At 39.6% G+C, this 16,335-nt stretch overlaps 1 protein-coding gene across 1 annotated transcript in view; it reads right to left on the bottom strand.

The window, feature by feature from the left end:
* Positions 1 to 16,335, bottom strand: part of DACH1 (dachshund family transcription factor 1) — a 425,175-nt gene that overhangs the window by 204,952 nt on the left and 203,888 nt on the right. The window contains 1 exon segment of the mRNA XM_042460363.1: positions 11,659 to 11,820. Within this exon segment, the coding sequence (XP_042316297.1) occupies positions 11,659 to 11,820 (162 nt within the window).

The raw sequence follows: 16,335 nt of genomic DNA, 5'->3' as shown, positions 1-16,335 counted from the left end.
TGTACACATTTACATTTTGATAAAATGTAAGACTGATGTTAAACTTCCCACATAAATGCCTTGTTGCTATTGACTTGCATAGATCTTCTTCAGTATTAAGAGATAGTTCATTTTGAAAAACATGTGATAGTGTCTCTTTGTAGGAAGGAAAACTAGCATGGAAGCTTAAGTTTACCAAAGTGCAAGGATTTCCTTGTGCACTTGAAATGCCAAAGACAGTGGTGGGCATACATAACCACTGTATGGATAAGCGCTGCTGCTCCTGTAACAGAAGTGAATGGAAGCAGAAACTATATATGTATTGTAATATTCACTAAGCTGTTTCAAAACACCTCTAACACCTTATGTCAACAGTCTTTACAAAAATGCTATAAAGGAGTCATAGTTATAATGGCACATATTTTCATCATCTCTGATTCATGCTGCCTGGAGCTCTTAGATGCTGGAATCCAGGAACACTTGGAGGACCACACATCCAACACTGGTGTTTTAGATGGGGTAGATAAGGCTTGGAAAATGTTGGACTTCCTAAGACTAAATATTAAAATCATGCCTGTGGGCTGAGGCAAGATTATTCCTTGTTTACAGCTCAGTAATGTAGCTACCACACTACATTGGTGTCCATGGTAGAGGGCCTTTAGTTCTTTAATTCACTGTAAATATGAAATTTGCTTTGAATCCTCAATGGTGACCCAGTGCAGACTCCCAGCGTCTGCACTCCATCACTGTCAGGAGTGATATCAATTGTACTACTTCTGGGGAGAGTACTGCAGTAAAAGTTCTTGCTATATCTTCTCTTTCCCCTGATAAATTAGATAAGGGGAAACTGGAGAGACTCACATTGGGTGGCAAACTGGGTTTCCAATCTGTTCCTGGCCAAATTTAGGGTTTAGAAATTGTTCAGCAAAAGATTTTCTAATAGGTGGCCAGTGTAATAGCTATGGAAATACTAATCAAGAACTCTGATAGTGGGTAGCAGACTTAAGTACTTCTAAATGCTACCTAAAAGTATTTTGTTTGTTTAAATTACAGCCTGGAGCAAAGATGAATAAAGATCAAATAAACTCTCTCTGGATTAACATTTTTGTAGTCTTCTAGTTCTAAAAGTGCTGGGAGCCCAAGAAGGACTCAGACACTGGAGACTGAAGGCTGCAGAATGAACATTAATAGTCACACCCTAGAAAGTGGTCAGTGGGTTTTCTAATGTTTTGGAAGAACAATTTTTCAGTTTTAGTTGGCAGTTCTGTCAAGGCTGCAGAAGAGTGAGCCATATGAACCACTGATGTGATTCCTCTTCATTGTCCTCAAACAAATCACATATCATTTCTTGTTATTCTGAAGTCAATGAAATGACTGGACTAATGATTAGCTCACACAGGGCAGAAGACTCACTGCCAGCATGACCAAACACAAGTAAGAATCTACTGCTCTATGACAGTGATGGCACCAGAGAAAGCTCACTTTTGTGCATGCCAAACAGTGAAGCTGTTTCAGGTGGTGAAATGACTTCTCTACAGGGTTTGAGAGATCAGGTGGCAGAAAACTTAAAAGCCTGCTGTGACCAATTTGCATTGAATTTTCCAGATTCCGGTTTGGATTCTACAATGTCAAGAGAATGAGAGGGAGGCATAGTTGAGTCCCTTTCTACTCATGTTGTAATGAATATTTTTCAACAAAGGTGACCTCAGGATGTGCACATGATATTTCCAGGACTGAGGCCTAGCAGCTGTTTTTTGGCTATCATGGATAACTTGCAAAAATCACACACATGCAGCAGGGGCTAAACAAGTGTTGTTGTGTATATAAATTGTAAGATAGAATAGGGGCCTGATCCAAACTGATGATTAATATGGCCACAGAGATCATAAACGCCATCTATCAACATATGCACACGGGGGGGGGGGGGGCAATCAAAAAAAAAAAAGAAAAATACAGAGATATATTTCAACGCCAAGATGAAGGTTCACTACCTCGCTCACCCCACTCTCACCAAGATAAACACACTGTTTCTATTACTGTAGGCTTTAATACTTTGTCTCATTTATTGGAGAGGAAGAAAGGGGAAATACGGTCACTTATTTTCTTGCTCATCTTCATCCACCTGTATCAGTGGTGTGTGATATTCATTAGTTGTGGCTTTCTCCTGGCTTACTTAGAAACACAGTGATCAGCACTGTCCTCTTTCCAGGACTTTGTTGGGGACTTTCCAACTTGTATTCTCACAATTTTCAGATTGCTCAGAATTGAAAAGAGGAAAACGATGGTAATGATTGAGTGCAACCTCCCACAGATGCCTGAGGGTCAAACTAAATGATAGGTTTGGCACATTTTTAGAAGAGTTACTCCCTCATCTTTGTCATAACTCATGCTTTTCCTCACTTACATATCTTTTATTTAGTATATTTTGGTTTTTGATTGGACACAGAGAGGTAAACAACACGCAGATTTACTTGGCAAGTTCAATCACTGTGGCTTATATCATTGAGGAAAGCCTGTTGCTGGTGAGAAAACAGGTTAATATCAGGGAATACACATCCCCCTTAACATCTAGTTGAATGAGTTGTCAAAATTAATCTTTTGGAAAGATTTCTACATTCTCAGATGGATGTAGGCCACAGTGGAGGAGGTGGAAAGGGAAGAGAGAAGGAAATGCTTAAAACAGCCAGATAGATCTGGAGGAAGTAGCTGGAGTGGCAAAAGGCAAATGGTTGTCCACCAACAGGAAGTAAACAGATGACAAGAAGGCCAGACTGCAGGTGGACATAGATAACAATAGGTAGGCCAGGAGCAATACAGCCCCCTGCCCTTCCTCCCAAAAAAATCTTTAAGGGAAAAGTAAGATTCTCTAGTTTCAAGACCAGGCCTCTCATGTTCAGGGTAAAAGAGAAGAATCTCAGAGCAAAAGCTTCACCTAGGATTTTACATATCTTTCTCTCTGTTGGTCAATCTTTAATCTAATCTAATCTGTGTGTGTTCTAGTTCCCTGCTGCTGCAGTCTGTTTTGGACTGATTACGGCTGGCCCTCCACATCCACAGATTTTGCATCCATGGATTCAACCATCCACGGCCTGAAAAATTCCCAAAAGCAAACCTTGATTTTGTCATTTTACATAAGGGACACCATTTTACTATGCCATTGCTTTATAATGGGACTTGAGCATCCACGGATTTTGGTATCCATCGTCGTGGAACCAAACTCCAATGGCTATCAAGGGCCCACTGTACTATAGACTATTGTTCAAATGTGAGCCTAGAAAACTTGGTTGGAACACTCCTCTGTGTTCTTAAAAGTAGAGCTTGCAAAGGGGTTAAAAACAAAGCTAAGAAAAGTGTGTTTTCTCCCTGTTCAGGGCAGAACTTAGACAACTTAATTTTTAAGTAGGGAAATATTATCACATTTGCTAGAGTTGGTGTTTATTATTTGATGTGCATGCTCTGAAATGCTGTGTCTGGTGTTTAGTGCATTGTGCTTGGTTACATCATTGTGCGCTTCTCTAGGTCTCAGATTCTGAGCCTGACGTAACAGGACATCAGAGTTGTCAGCAATTCTACAGACAATTGGCAGGGCTGGCTTGAACTGCTTTAGCATTTGCATGGACATCAAGAGTGGGTTTGGGTTCCATTGAATGTTTTGGAGGTTTTGGAGCTGTAAATCAGCAGCAGATAAGCACACTGTGCAAGGGCTAATAATAATAATAATTTTATTTCTTATTCACCTTTCCTCACAGTTCAAGGCGTGTTACAACAATCATTACATAAAATACACATATTAAGCTACATAAAAACACATATTAAGAGATCTATGCAATATTTATTTTACAATACGTAGAATAATAATAAAATATAAAATTCATATTTAAAATTCATGATTAAAAACTGTCTGGATAGGCCTGCCAGAAGCGATGGGTCTTCAAATGTGTCTTATATTCTGACAGCTGGTTTAGATGTCAGATCTTTTCCGGGTGGTCATTCCACAATCTTGGGGCGGCCAATAAGAAGGTCCTCTGGGTAACAGCTGCCAGTCGGGTTCTTGCAGGCTGAAGCAACTGCTCTGCAGATGACCTCAGTGTTCGGGGTGGGTTGTATGGGAAAAGGTGATCCTGTAGATAACCCAAACCCAAACCATGGAGGGCTTTAAAGGTCAAAACCAATTAATAATAATAATAATGCTTGAGGCTTCCTAGTGAACCCACTCACAGCATTGCCAATGATGAGGTGGTAAGTGAGAGGCCAGGGCAATAAGTGAGGCATCCATTTGGTGCAATAAGCAGGGAGAAAAAGGAGAGAGGGTATCTAAAGCCTACAGTAGCCTGGAGCCTGGCTTGGCTGGAAGCCACTTTGCTTGGAAGCTGCAGGACAGCTCCTCAGGAATGTGGCTTCCTTTCTTTGATAGGCCAGCAGCAATTGTGGACCCAGATACAAATCTGGTGGACCAGCTACAAATCTTTACACAAAGTTTTAAATTTTGTATATCTATTATTTTATTTGAATTTCACAACAGATTTGTTTGTGATTTTACAACAGATGTCAAAAACAATCAACAAATATATTAACCAAACACAAAAACAGATGTAACACAATCAAGGCCAGAGTCCATGCAAGATATTTTATGCCTATTTAATCAGGGACCACTCTTGAAAGATCAAGCTAAGGGAAATATGAACTGAATAATGTGTTTCTGTATCACTCTCATCCTGGATAGTTTGTTTTAAACTGAGCAGTACAATTGTCATGTTTTTCCATTAAAAATGTAAGTGCAGAAATAAAATACTTTTGAGCTAATTTAAATGTGACCTTGCTCTTTGAAAAACAATCAGTTTTAATATCACACTGCTATGAATAGTACCATTTTGAAGGCTAGGGTATGTAGCTTTTACTTTAAACAACCCAGCCAAAATAATTTATCTCTGCTCTGTGCTATGTGAGAAGTTGCCACTAAAAAGAATCCAGGACATTTTTCCTTCTTATCTGCAGTATAGCTGGTATCAGCCAACCTGTCACAAGACAGTGCTTGATATAAACAAGAGATTGCAAAGACATCTCAGTAATCAATATTAGGATGGCTACAGTATGGAAGCTCCAACCACTGCATATCATTTGTCTCAGCCTCTATTTCTATGACCAAATGAAGCATTAATTCAAATCATAAATCTATGGTGATTTAAAACTGGGAATGAGCACCTGCCTGCTTTAATGATTTATTTTGTACATTTCAGTAAGCAGGAGATTTGTCCATATGAACTGACAGGTCACCTTCAGATGCCAGTACAAGACTGTTTATCACCATGCAGACTAGCATCTCATCTTAGCAAGTAAATATTAAAACGAAAAGAATCCAACTGATTGTGGAAAGAAGAGTAGAAGTATTACAGCCATACGTTTTACTAATGCTGCATTCAGTTCTCCATGTGGATTTCTTATTTACTAGAAGGTAGGCTTTTGCAAGATTAGGGCTATATAAAAATAAGGACATGATAAAATATTTGTTGTTAATGTAATTTTCAGCATTTAGAACACATTTTTGTTGATGCTGTTTTTAGACAACTAGAACTGTACTCTCCCTCCCTTCCCTCAATAGATATATAGTTCCTCGATGGGACAAAATATGTGCATGCACCAAGTACAGATATACAAGATCAATGTAAAGAAGGGAGAATAATTTGAGAACACCATGAGGAAGAGCTGAACTTAGGTGAAACCTTGGTCTTTTGGCTAAAAACAGTCGTTGCTTTCATGTGCCTTCAGATTGTTTCCAACTTCTGGCAACCTTAAGGCAAAGTTGAGGTCTGAGAGCATGTGGCTTGCCCAAGGTCACCTAGTGGGTTATCATGGCTGAGCGAGGATTCGAACCCTGGTCCCCAGATCATAGACCAACACTCAACTTAGATCATTTTTGACCCTCTTTGGTAGGCAGAGGGCAATTGACTGTTGCTGTTTCATCAATGTCTAATATATGCCCATACCTGCAGTGATAGTGAGCCACAAGGTCTCACAAACAGCTGCATACAGGTCATGGGAGAAATTCCCCCCACCCTAATTTAGACTCAAATACACAGGCAGGGGGAGAGAACTAGCCTTTTTTCATATCCTTCTAAACCTTAGAAAATTTAGAGAGAAATCTGAACCATCTGTACCCTTCCTGTCACCTATGCTCCCCCGATGCAGCTCCAGAGAGCGGACTGGCAGCTTCTGTCTCTATTTTTGATCAGCAACTGTTTGTTTGCAGACTGCAAGGAAAGAACAGTAGTAGCAGTAGTAGTAGTGCAAGCAATCTTTCCTTAAAAAGAAGTGCCTGTGATCACTATCTCCTTACTAAGAAGCCTGAACCAAGCTTCTACTGAATCCTGGGGCCTTCTAAAAATACAGTGGAACCATTGGTATCCCACTGGGGTTTGCTTCCAGGACTACCGTAGATACCAAAATACATGAATGCTCAAGTCCCATTATATACAAGGGTGTAGTAAAAGGATATTGGAATTGTTCATCACATTACTCCTGCCCCAAAATCCCTTCTGCCAAACTCACAAGTTTGCTTTCTCTCTCTTTTTCCCCCCGATCATTTTCTTCAATTTTTTCATCTAGTGGCCCTTAGGAAAATATCCTACACACAAGAACAACGGTGGCAGTGCCACTGTGGTTAGCAGACAGATATGGTCTGCTCTTTTGAAATGGTTAAAGATGGCATAAAAATGTTTATTTATTTATTTTTAAAATGGCAGGAATTGTTTATTGTCTTTTTATGCAGTGCATGCCTATATAAATCTTCTAGAGAGAAAGAGAAGAGACAGAAGTCTGGAATGAAAGTAGAAGGGCTAGGGTGAATGAGAGATGGTTATAAGTGGCAGAGTACTTGTGTTTCCTTTTCTTGATTCATGGTAGAAAACAAAACCATATACAAATATAACCATTTTGAGAGCTATTTTTAGGCAAAAAGGAACAATATATATTTTATTAATACTGTAGGCCCTCTGTAACCGGTGGTGTTTGCTTCCAGGACCCCACCACACCATGGATGCCAAAATCTATGGATGCTCAAGTCCCACTATACATAATGGTCTAGTAAAATGATATCTCTTATTCAACATGGCAAAATCAAGGTTGGTTTTTTTTTGGGGGGGGGGTGAATATTTTCAAACTGTGGTAGCTGACATTCATATGCTAGTTACATGGTTCCAATAATCAGTTTGGATAAATTAAATACTAACATGACAGTTAAGCTCAAATTGTAATTAAGATATCTAGATAGAATCATAGAATCATAGAATCATAGAATCATAGAGTTGGAAGAGACCACAAGGGCCATCCAGTCCAACCCCCTGCCATGCAGGAAATCACAATCAAAGCATCCCCGATGATAGTCTGAGGATGTTTGGAATTCATGAGTTTGGTTTACATCAAGGGAGTAAATTGTTGGTTGTCTTGTTCTTGCATACAAAAATGAGAAACCATATTTGTTGGGTTTTTTGTTTGTTTGTTTGTTTGTTTGTTTTACTCATCTTGATGTTACCATCAAGAGAGTTTTCACACTTGGAAGGATGCCTTTAGACAAAATGGCCTCAATCTTACATCACCTCACTTTAACTTAAATATCCACATGATTGAACCATATACCTTTCCTCCGACTTACTGTTAAGCCCCAGGGTGTATAATGCAAAGAGAACAGTAAAATGAGGCAAGTTAAAACAGCTTGCTCTAGAATTTGCTCTTGATTCTCTTCACACAGTTGAATTTACCATACAGTAAGCACAGGTGTCATTGTCACCATAAAGAATAATGGTTCTCCTATAGCCCCTATTGTTTACTATGACAATAGGTAGTTAGTCTCATTGTCAAATATTGATTGATTTTGTTCTATTATTAGTTTTTATTCACAGGGTTGTGGAGGAGGACTATACTCAATGGCATACATGCACAAAAGAATATCTGAATTCTGTATCCAACAACATCTACCATATTGTTTCCATAGAAGCTTCTAATATCATGTTTCTTATATTAAGAACTTTCTCTTTTGTTTTCTCAGAAACCCCAAACAAGGTGGTATGTGTTCTGTATAACTAAGCTATTGACAATAAAGTGATATGTCAAGTGAAGAAAAGGCTGAACACACAAAAGTATGTTCAGTGCACTTCTTTTAGGAACGGCACAGGTCAATTATGTCACATGGAATGCTGGTATATTTAATTGTGTATGCAACAATAAGATATTCTCTCAATCAAAGCAGCCGAAATCATAGCAGGAAAATCAGGACCAAAGTTGAAATAAACTAGGTGGGCATCTGTGGCTGAGTAGATATATCAGCTTTGAGACAACGATACTAATTGGCAAGCTTTTCATAGCCACATGAGGAGTCGGGGTTACTTGTACTTTGGGTATTGAGCCTGGGGCTCAATCATGTAAGATCTCCACAGGTCTCAAAACCATACCTATGAGGGGTAGCTGTCCTGTAACATTTCCCATGAGATTTACAGGAGTGGAGTAGTGTGAAATATGTACAAAAAAATGTGGAGACCAATGATTCCTCCCAGAAGCTATAATCATACCAGGGAACAGAAGACTGACACTCTTCTGTATGTACTGAGAGAGGAACAATGCCTCACCAGATCAAAAATGCATCTAAGGCAATGGCAGAAGCTGGGAAGCTGTGGTTCAGGTAATTTTTTCTCCACATTTATCCCTCGGAGATGGATTCAACCACAGCAATGGCGGTACATAAAACTTCAAAACTCTGGAAACAAAGGGAATGACAGGGAAGGAGACATGTCGGAGTTGATTGGTGAGTGTTTACATTTCACTTCTTATATCTGGACATTGAAGAAGAAACAAAGTAAGGACAAAGCTTGCTTGCCACCGTCTCTGCTTCCTCCTCCTCCTCCTGTAGTTCTTTCCCCTAGAAAATGTTATTGCAGTGCCCATAGCCAAAATGGTGCTGTCCTTTGAGTTTTCCTTCAACCTAGGCTGCAGGCTTCTGTGAGCCTGAGGGTGAAAGGTATGGCAGAAGATACATGATTCACTTTTATGACTGACGTCCAAACAGACTAAAGGACAGCCGCCCCTTTACTGGCTGGATCGGGGCTAAAGCTACTGCATATAGCAGCCCTGATCCAGCCTCCATAGGGCGGAAAAAGGAGCTACAAAATGCAGCTCCTTTTTGCACCCTCTAAAGGGCATCACAGCCATGGCATTGTGGCTTTGTGATGCCCTTTTGGTGCTGCATCATCTAGATGCAGCACCAAGGTAGTGCCATGATGCCACGCACCATCTAGAACGGTGCATAGTGTCATGGTGTGAGGGGGTAGAGTCACGGCGTCGAGCATCCGCCATGACTCTGCCCACAAGACGGCACTTTGTGCTCGTCTTTACCAGGCCTAGGAACAGTGAAAAGCCGTCAAAAGGGCAGCAGTTTGTCTCTACATGAGGCACACTTACAAAATGGCACCTTCAAGGCCATCAACCTTGAGTTGCTGTGAAAAAGTAGATTAAGAAAAAAGAGCATCGCCTATGGTAAAAAGTGTAAATAGAGAGAGGAAAAAGAAACAATATCTAAAGAGGAACATGGGGAGAATATCTTAAGGTAGTGGTCCCCAAACTGCCCTTTAAGAGATTTTGGACTTTAGCTCCCAGAATCCCAGACTATTGGCCAATATGGCTGAGGCTTGTGGAAACTGAAGTCCAAAATCTTTTAAAGGGCATAGTTTAGGGATCATTGTCTTAAGGCATGCTTAGGGAGGTGATGTTCAGCATAGGAAGTTTCTCTATGCAGGTATATTATTTCTTTTAGTGTTACAATTTTTTGAAATATGAAAGAAAGTGTACAAGAGCTTAAAATTGAATAAGCTATTGCTAATCACTGCTAGCAAGCCATGTCAACCTTACTACTGTAGTATTTCTGGCAGGACTCAAAAAGCAAGAAGGACTTACTAAACAAGCCACTTTGTAGTCAACCATTTTACTTTTACCATAATGCAAAATAAAAACAGAAGACATTGTTCACGATATTTCTTTCCCAATTTCATAAAATCAGACAATATTTGGATGCCACTTTCTGCTACTTTTTATTCCCTTTGAAATGGCATTTGGAGCTGTGCTTCTTGTTGCTCCTGTGATTCAGCCAGAAATACTATTGCTGTGGTGCAGCTCTTGCCTTCCTCCTTTGAGATTGCTTTCACTGATGATCATTACCTGCTATGGGCATAGCTACCTTTACGATTCCTGAAACAGCTTCTCTAAATATAACTGTAATTCCTCACCCCCTGCACCACAATTGCTGAAACATTAACAGAAATGGGAAGAGAAAACTGTCCTCAGAATCTGCTGACATGTGCACATTTGTTTCTTTTGTTCTTGGCTATGAGTTAAATAATAAATATGTACAGGAAGATTCAGAACAAAAAAGTTGTCAAGTTGTCAACCTTAAGAATAACCTCAAAAATGTGCAGAATAAAAAAAGAGGAATATATTAGATTGTCATGTCTGTTTTATGTCTATGCGACCTCTGCCATGTACAATAGTTAACAGTACAGTACTAAAACTCAGCTTTTAGTTCACTCGCTACATTTATCTCGGAGAACAGAAGGGAGCCTTTACAATGGAATGACCTTAAAAGCTAGTGTCATTTTAAGTATAATTTTGCAAAACAAACTGGCGACATGCATAAACACATCATGTTAGCCTTGCATCCCATGGGGGAAAAAGTACTGATAATGTCTCCAAATATCTAATGTAGAAGCAGGGGATAACAGGTATCATTTAGAAAGGTATCTACGTAAGTATAATATACAGTGTTTCCAAAATTTGTTTTATTGTTCTTTCAGTATTGGACATGCAAACATTAAATGTTTTGTCTTCTACTCACAAGCTTATGTAGTTGAACCTAAGAAAAAAACCCAAATTAAGTTGATATTGGAGGCTTTCATGGTCGGCATCCATAGTTTTTTGTGGGTTTTACTGGTGGGTTACACACCGCCATTTAGTACGTATTCTATACGTACTAGGGTTAGGAAGGGGCGGTGCTTCTGCACCCCCTACCCCTAGTACGTATAGAATACGTACAAGATGGCGGTGCCCTGTTCATACGGGCGCCGCCATCTTTACGTATCGGATGCTGTGCGTCCAGACGTCACGCAGCGTCTATGACGTCGCGAGTCCGCCCCAGGCACCTCGCGACGTCATAGAGGCGCCACAAAAAGAAGCTCCAAAATGGAGCTTCTTTTTTGCTCCGCGCGGGAGCCGCGCGGTGTGGCTGCTGCAGCTCCCTCAAGGAGCAAATGGCGCCGGCGGGAGACCGCCTCAAAGCGGTGGTCTATAACCCGTCTCAGATAATGTGGCCATGTTCTAGAAGAGTTTATTCCTGATGTTTTGCCAGCATCTGGGGCTGGCATCTTCAGAGAAATGTCAGGAAGCAACTCTTCTAGAACATGGCCAACATAGCCTGAAAAACCCACATAAAACTAAGTTGATATTGCACAAAATCACCTGCTAAATGAATATTTCTTACAGTAGCAGCAAAAGTGTGATAGTGCAAGTAATGTAAAATCTGGCTGAATGGAACATGAAAACTAAAAGACAGTTCAACACGTGCACCTATCAAAGGTCAAAAACAGGTACTGCTACTTGATAGGATTTTTTTTAAGTGTAAGAATTCTCTAGTTGGAAACTTACCCACACTAGAATTCAGATCTCCATTCTCAGATTCTGCTCCGTGCTGATTATTACTGGCATGATAGTTCGACATAGCTTCTAATTTAATTTTTTTCACCTTCATTGCTTCTGCAATAGCTGCATTGGTGGCAGCTGCTGCTGCTGCAGCTGCAGCTGTCAGACCTAAAAAGAGACAAGAATGGAACTAATGAAATCATAACTTCCACCAACTTTCCATCTGCACTGATATTCTTGCATCATTGCCAGTGAAAGAATCTTGAAGAAACTGAATGTGAAAGGTTCCCCCCCCCCCCGCTAATGATTATTAGTAAAATGTTCTTTTGCGTTTTTCTTGTATTTTACTGGAATAGATACAATCATACTTTGATGTAGACTCATTGGTGTTTTAAAGTACCCTCATCTCATGTGATTTAAAGGACCTTCACCAACTCTGATCCAGAAGAGAATGAAAAAGATGCTTCTTTTTGCCTGTTAGCCTGTTGTTTTTCAAACATGCAGCAAGAGATCATGCATAGTACCTTTGGTCCTTGAGGCCTGGGCATTTCCTGGCAAGGACAAATGTTTGGTTTGCCACCAAATCTGTCCAAACTGAGTTGATCCATGTACATAAACATATACCCCAAACAACTCAAACAGAGGTCTGGCACTCTCTGCCCTAAGAAACGCCAGCCAGATCCAAGATCCAGAAACTGCCAAGGCATCCTAAATTGTACTGGTCTACAACACTGCTGTGTCTGGAAAACACTCCTTCAAGAAACAGAAGCTGCAGATCCCCAACAATCTAGTTTCTGTGACTAGCCCAATCAATTACAAAACCATTCAATGGAAAAGCTGAAGCTGTAGTTCTGTGCTGCACCAATTGAGACACACCAGCATAACACAAAAGGTTAAGTTGTGAACTGGGCAAGAGGTAATTACGTCTTCATTCCAAATGTTTATTGTGCTTATTTGTTTCATGTTCCCCAGGCCATTTGGACCAAGGTTGCCATTAAAGACATTAGATGAAAACAGTCGATCTATAAAAGCAATTATCACACACACACATACACACACACACAGAGAGAGTAACTATAAGTATTTGTTTTTCTGCTTCTGGTATCCGTTTCCCAAAATGTAAAAGAAAAGAAGTGTTAAAAAAAAGTCTGCCTATTACAGTTGCTAGCAGTGGTTATCATTAATATTCTGAAATTGATAAGCTGTTTATGTCTGGCATTCTTCCTGCTGATTATTCAGTGAGACAGGCCACTTTATAAATATCTCATCACTCCAGCGTCACACAAATTTCATCGACAGTGCTCCTGCACAGCTATTAGCAATATGAATCTAACCATTACAAGAGGGAGGAAAAATCGAACATGTGGCATTAATACGCAGTCCTGGTTCCTAACCATCTGATAGGCAGATGGCGTAAAGTGGATTCTCCAGCTGAAATGAAGGGGCACATCATTTAAAACCTTGTTTGCATTCTAACTGATATCAGTGCCATATTGATATACATGATACATCATGGCAGTATTTGAACAATCTAGGTTGTTCCAGTCATAAATGTTTACAGCCTTGTTTTTTATCTTTAGAAGCATGTTCTGAAGCGCGTATTTTTAATTTATGAAATCTATTGTTTACTTCTATGGAACTAGAAGATTAGCAAGACGCAGGAATATGCAATTGCTTCAACCACCACTGATGGATGAATAAAGTACAGGGTGGTGTGTGTGTGTTTTTTTCCCCTTCAATAAAGACCGTTAGTAAAGGAATTAAAAAATTAGCTTAGGCATTGTATGCATTAAATACATTTATTCATTAAACCTCCCAGCTTTTACCCCATGTGACATACTTAGAAATTTAATGCTTTAACACAGCTATTCATTTAAAGCTCTCACTGTGTGCAATTAATCTTGTCCAACAATTTAATTCAAAAGGCAAAACATCAAAAAAGTAAAGTTCAATTCAACAATTGTGGTTCTGAAGTAATCTTTCCTACTGCTGACAGTTCTTATAGACTCATTGGGAAAAGTCTGTTCAAGGTGTCTTGTAAGAGCTGGGTGAGCCTGACTTATAACTCAATTCAAAGCTCTTCAAGTCTTAGCAAGCATCCGGGCCTTAACTTAACTAGAGAGTAGGAGGAAAAAAACACTGAATGTACTACTTTTACAAATCCCACTTCTTCCCCCCAGTGCAAGATAAGAAAATAATTTACACATATCTAGGAAAGCTCAGGCTAGAGATTCAAATTCATAAAGTATGAAAAAGGATAGCTTGTTTGCTTGTTTATTTGTTTTTTTTTTAAAGAAAATGGTTACAGTGTGTCCTCCACATTCGCTTGGGTTAGGCGGTGCGGGACACTTGTGAAAGTGGAAAAACCACAAATAAAAACATATTTTATTTTATTTTATTTGCCTGAAAGAACACTTCTCAATGAATCTCTAGTTCCTCCAGTGCAACTCAGTGGCCAACAGCTTCCCGAAGATGACCTATCATGGAGGAGGACCTAGAGATTCCTAGAAAGAACAATTATCAAAAATGCAAATAATCAAGGCCCGGTACAGATGGGCAATTCGCGATGTCCTCCCAGTGAACTAGAGTTAGAAGAAGCTGGGCATTTAGATACCCTTTGACGACGCCACCATCATGGCTTGCCGCCCTCCACACGGGCGGCGCCATGATGGTGCGAGCGTCATGTAGCACCCAAATGGCGCTGGCAGGAAGTGATGCAATCGGCGCATGCGTGCATGCCAATCGCACCCCTTCCAGGAAGCTGCTGTAAGCAGCTTCTTTTTGCTCCTGGGAGGGAGTACATCATTGCCGCACCATTTGGTGGCTGTGGCAATGATGCAGGGCAAGCAGGGGCGGCATGGAGCTGCCCATCTGTCGAGCCCCCAAATCCACAAAAGCCAAATCCGCAAATGCAAAGGTCCAACTGTCCTAACATTAACTTCCCACACAAACATTAATACAGAGCCACCTGACAGTAAACACAACATTTTACAGCAGAATACCTCTGTGAGAATGACTCCATCAGTGGGAGAGTTTCTTCTCTGAGACCCACTGTGGATGCCCTGGTCTGAAAGTATCCTTACTATGAAAGGAATTGGCGGACCTTCTCCATACCACCTCCTGTAGTCAATCACCTATCAATGTCTATCATCTCATCCATAGCATTTAGATGACAGATGAACATTGATTTGTATTTTTTTGGTATTGTCTTGGGAAAAAATATTCCTGATTACTTAATTAAGGTCTGGGTAACTAGAAGGACTTCCATGTCACATTGCCCCCATGGGGCCTTGGAGGGCCATATGCCTACATTGCAACCCCCCTTTTACTTGCAGGGGGATAAAAACTCAGAATGACCACCCTCCTCCAGAGAGGACTTTTTTAATACCAAGAAGTAAATGAGAAGAGACCTTTAAAAAAAAACAGGGAGCAAACCAGAAACCGATTTCCAGTTTATTTTCTGGTTTTAATAAATAAATGCCTCCCCAGAACCTAAAACAGTCTGAGAGGGCCCATAAATATGGGGGAAAATGCACTCTTTTAGTAAAAAAATGAATAAATAAAAGCTTTTCTCACAAATACAGGAGGTGGGCTGAGAGTTGAAAAACATTCTCAGGACTGTATTTGGCCACTCCTTCCTTGTTACTATCAATCCCATGTCCTATTTAATAAGATCTGTCCTTGTTTTTTTTTTGGGGGGGGGGTTGCATCTATCTGTAAAAAGTCCATTACTGCATTTATTTGTTTGTTGTTATTACTTTGAATTGCTAGAATCCCCATACATCTGAAATATTCCCAAAACTAACACTTGCTTCAGGGGTGGCTGAGATAGTGACACCTTTATTTTCTGATGCACCTTCATTTTTTAATATACACAAACTCTGATTCATGCACAAATTATTTTAAAATATTTTAAAATATTGTATAAAAATTATCTTCAGGCTATATAAATAAATGTTGCATTTAGACTTGGGTCTCATCTCCAAGATATCTCATTATGTATTTATATGCAAATACAGGTATTTCAAAATCCTAAAAGGTGGAAAAGCCAAAACAACTCTGGTCCCAAGCATTTTGGATAAGGGAGTCTTAACCTATATTTTAAATTTTCCTAACCAACAGTTAGGACAAATGTATTTTTTCGCTTGGATTCCAAGTGATTAAGCGGAATATAAATAATAATAATAATAATAATTATTATTATTATTATTATTATTCTAGAAGATCCATAAATAATAGAACAAACCAATACATGTTTGAAAGCATGTTCCATTGAATTCAGTACATCTTATTCTTAGGTAAGAGGACTGCATCTTAAGAATGCAAATAAGCTTTTGGCTTTTAAATCTATAGAAGATAGAAGGCCACAGAGTTAATTGTGCTATGTCCAGACATAGTCACGTTTAAAGTAGATTCATGTTAATCATGACTAACATATGTCCCATTAATTTCAATTAGTAAATTTCAGTGAGACCCTTGGATTTCAAACAGGTCTACTCTAAACTTGATTAGGCCTGAGCACAACCGAGTGAGTAAAGTGTTTGCAACCCAATGAATAAAGTGTTTGCATTCTCTCTCTTAGGTTATATCAAAGAAATGTTAGATCAGGACAGTTGGACCCGAAAAGGCTCACTGGTTTGGTAGCACACATACAATATATACTGGCTTAATGGAATAAATTCT

This window comes from Sceloporus undulatus, chromosome 3 (genome assembly GCF_019175285.1).
Source record: "Sceloporus undulatus isolate JIND9_A2432 ecotype Alabama chromosome 3, SceUnd_v1.1, whole genome shotgun sequence".
Classification (NCBI taxonomy): Eukaryota; Metazoa; Chordata; class Lepidosauria; order Squamata; family Phrynosomatidae; genus Sceloporus; species Sceloporus undulatus.
The sequence above is the reverse complement of the archived record's forward strand: the minus strand, read 5'-3'. Positions and strand labels throughout refer to the sequence as shown.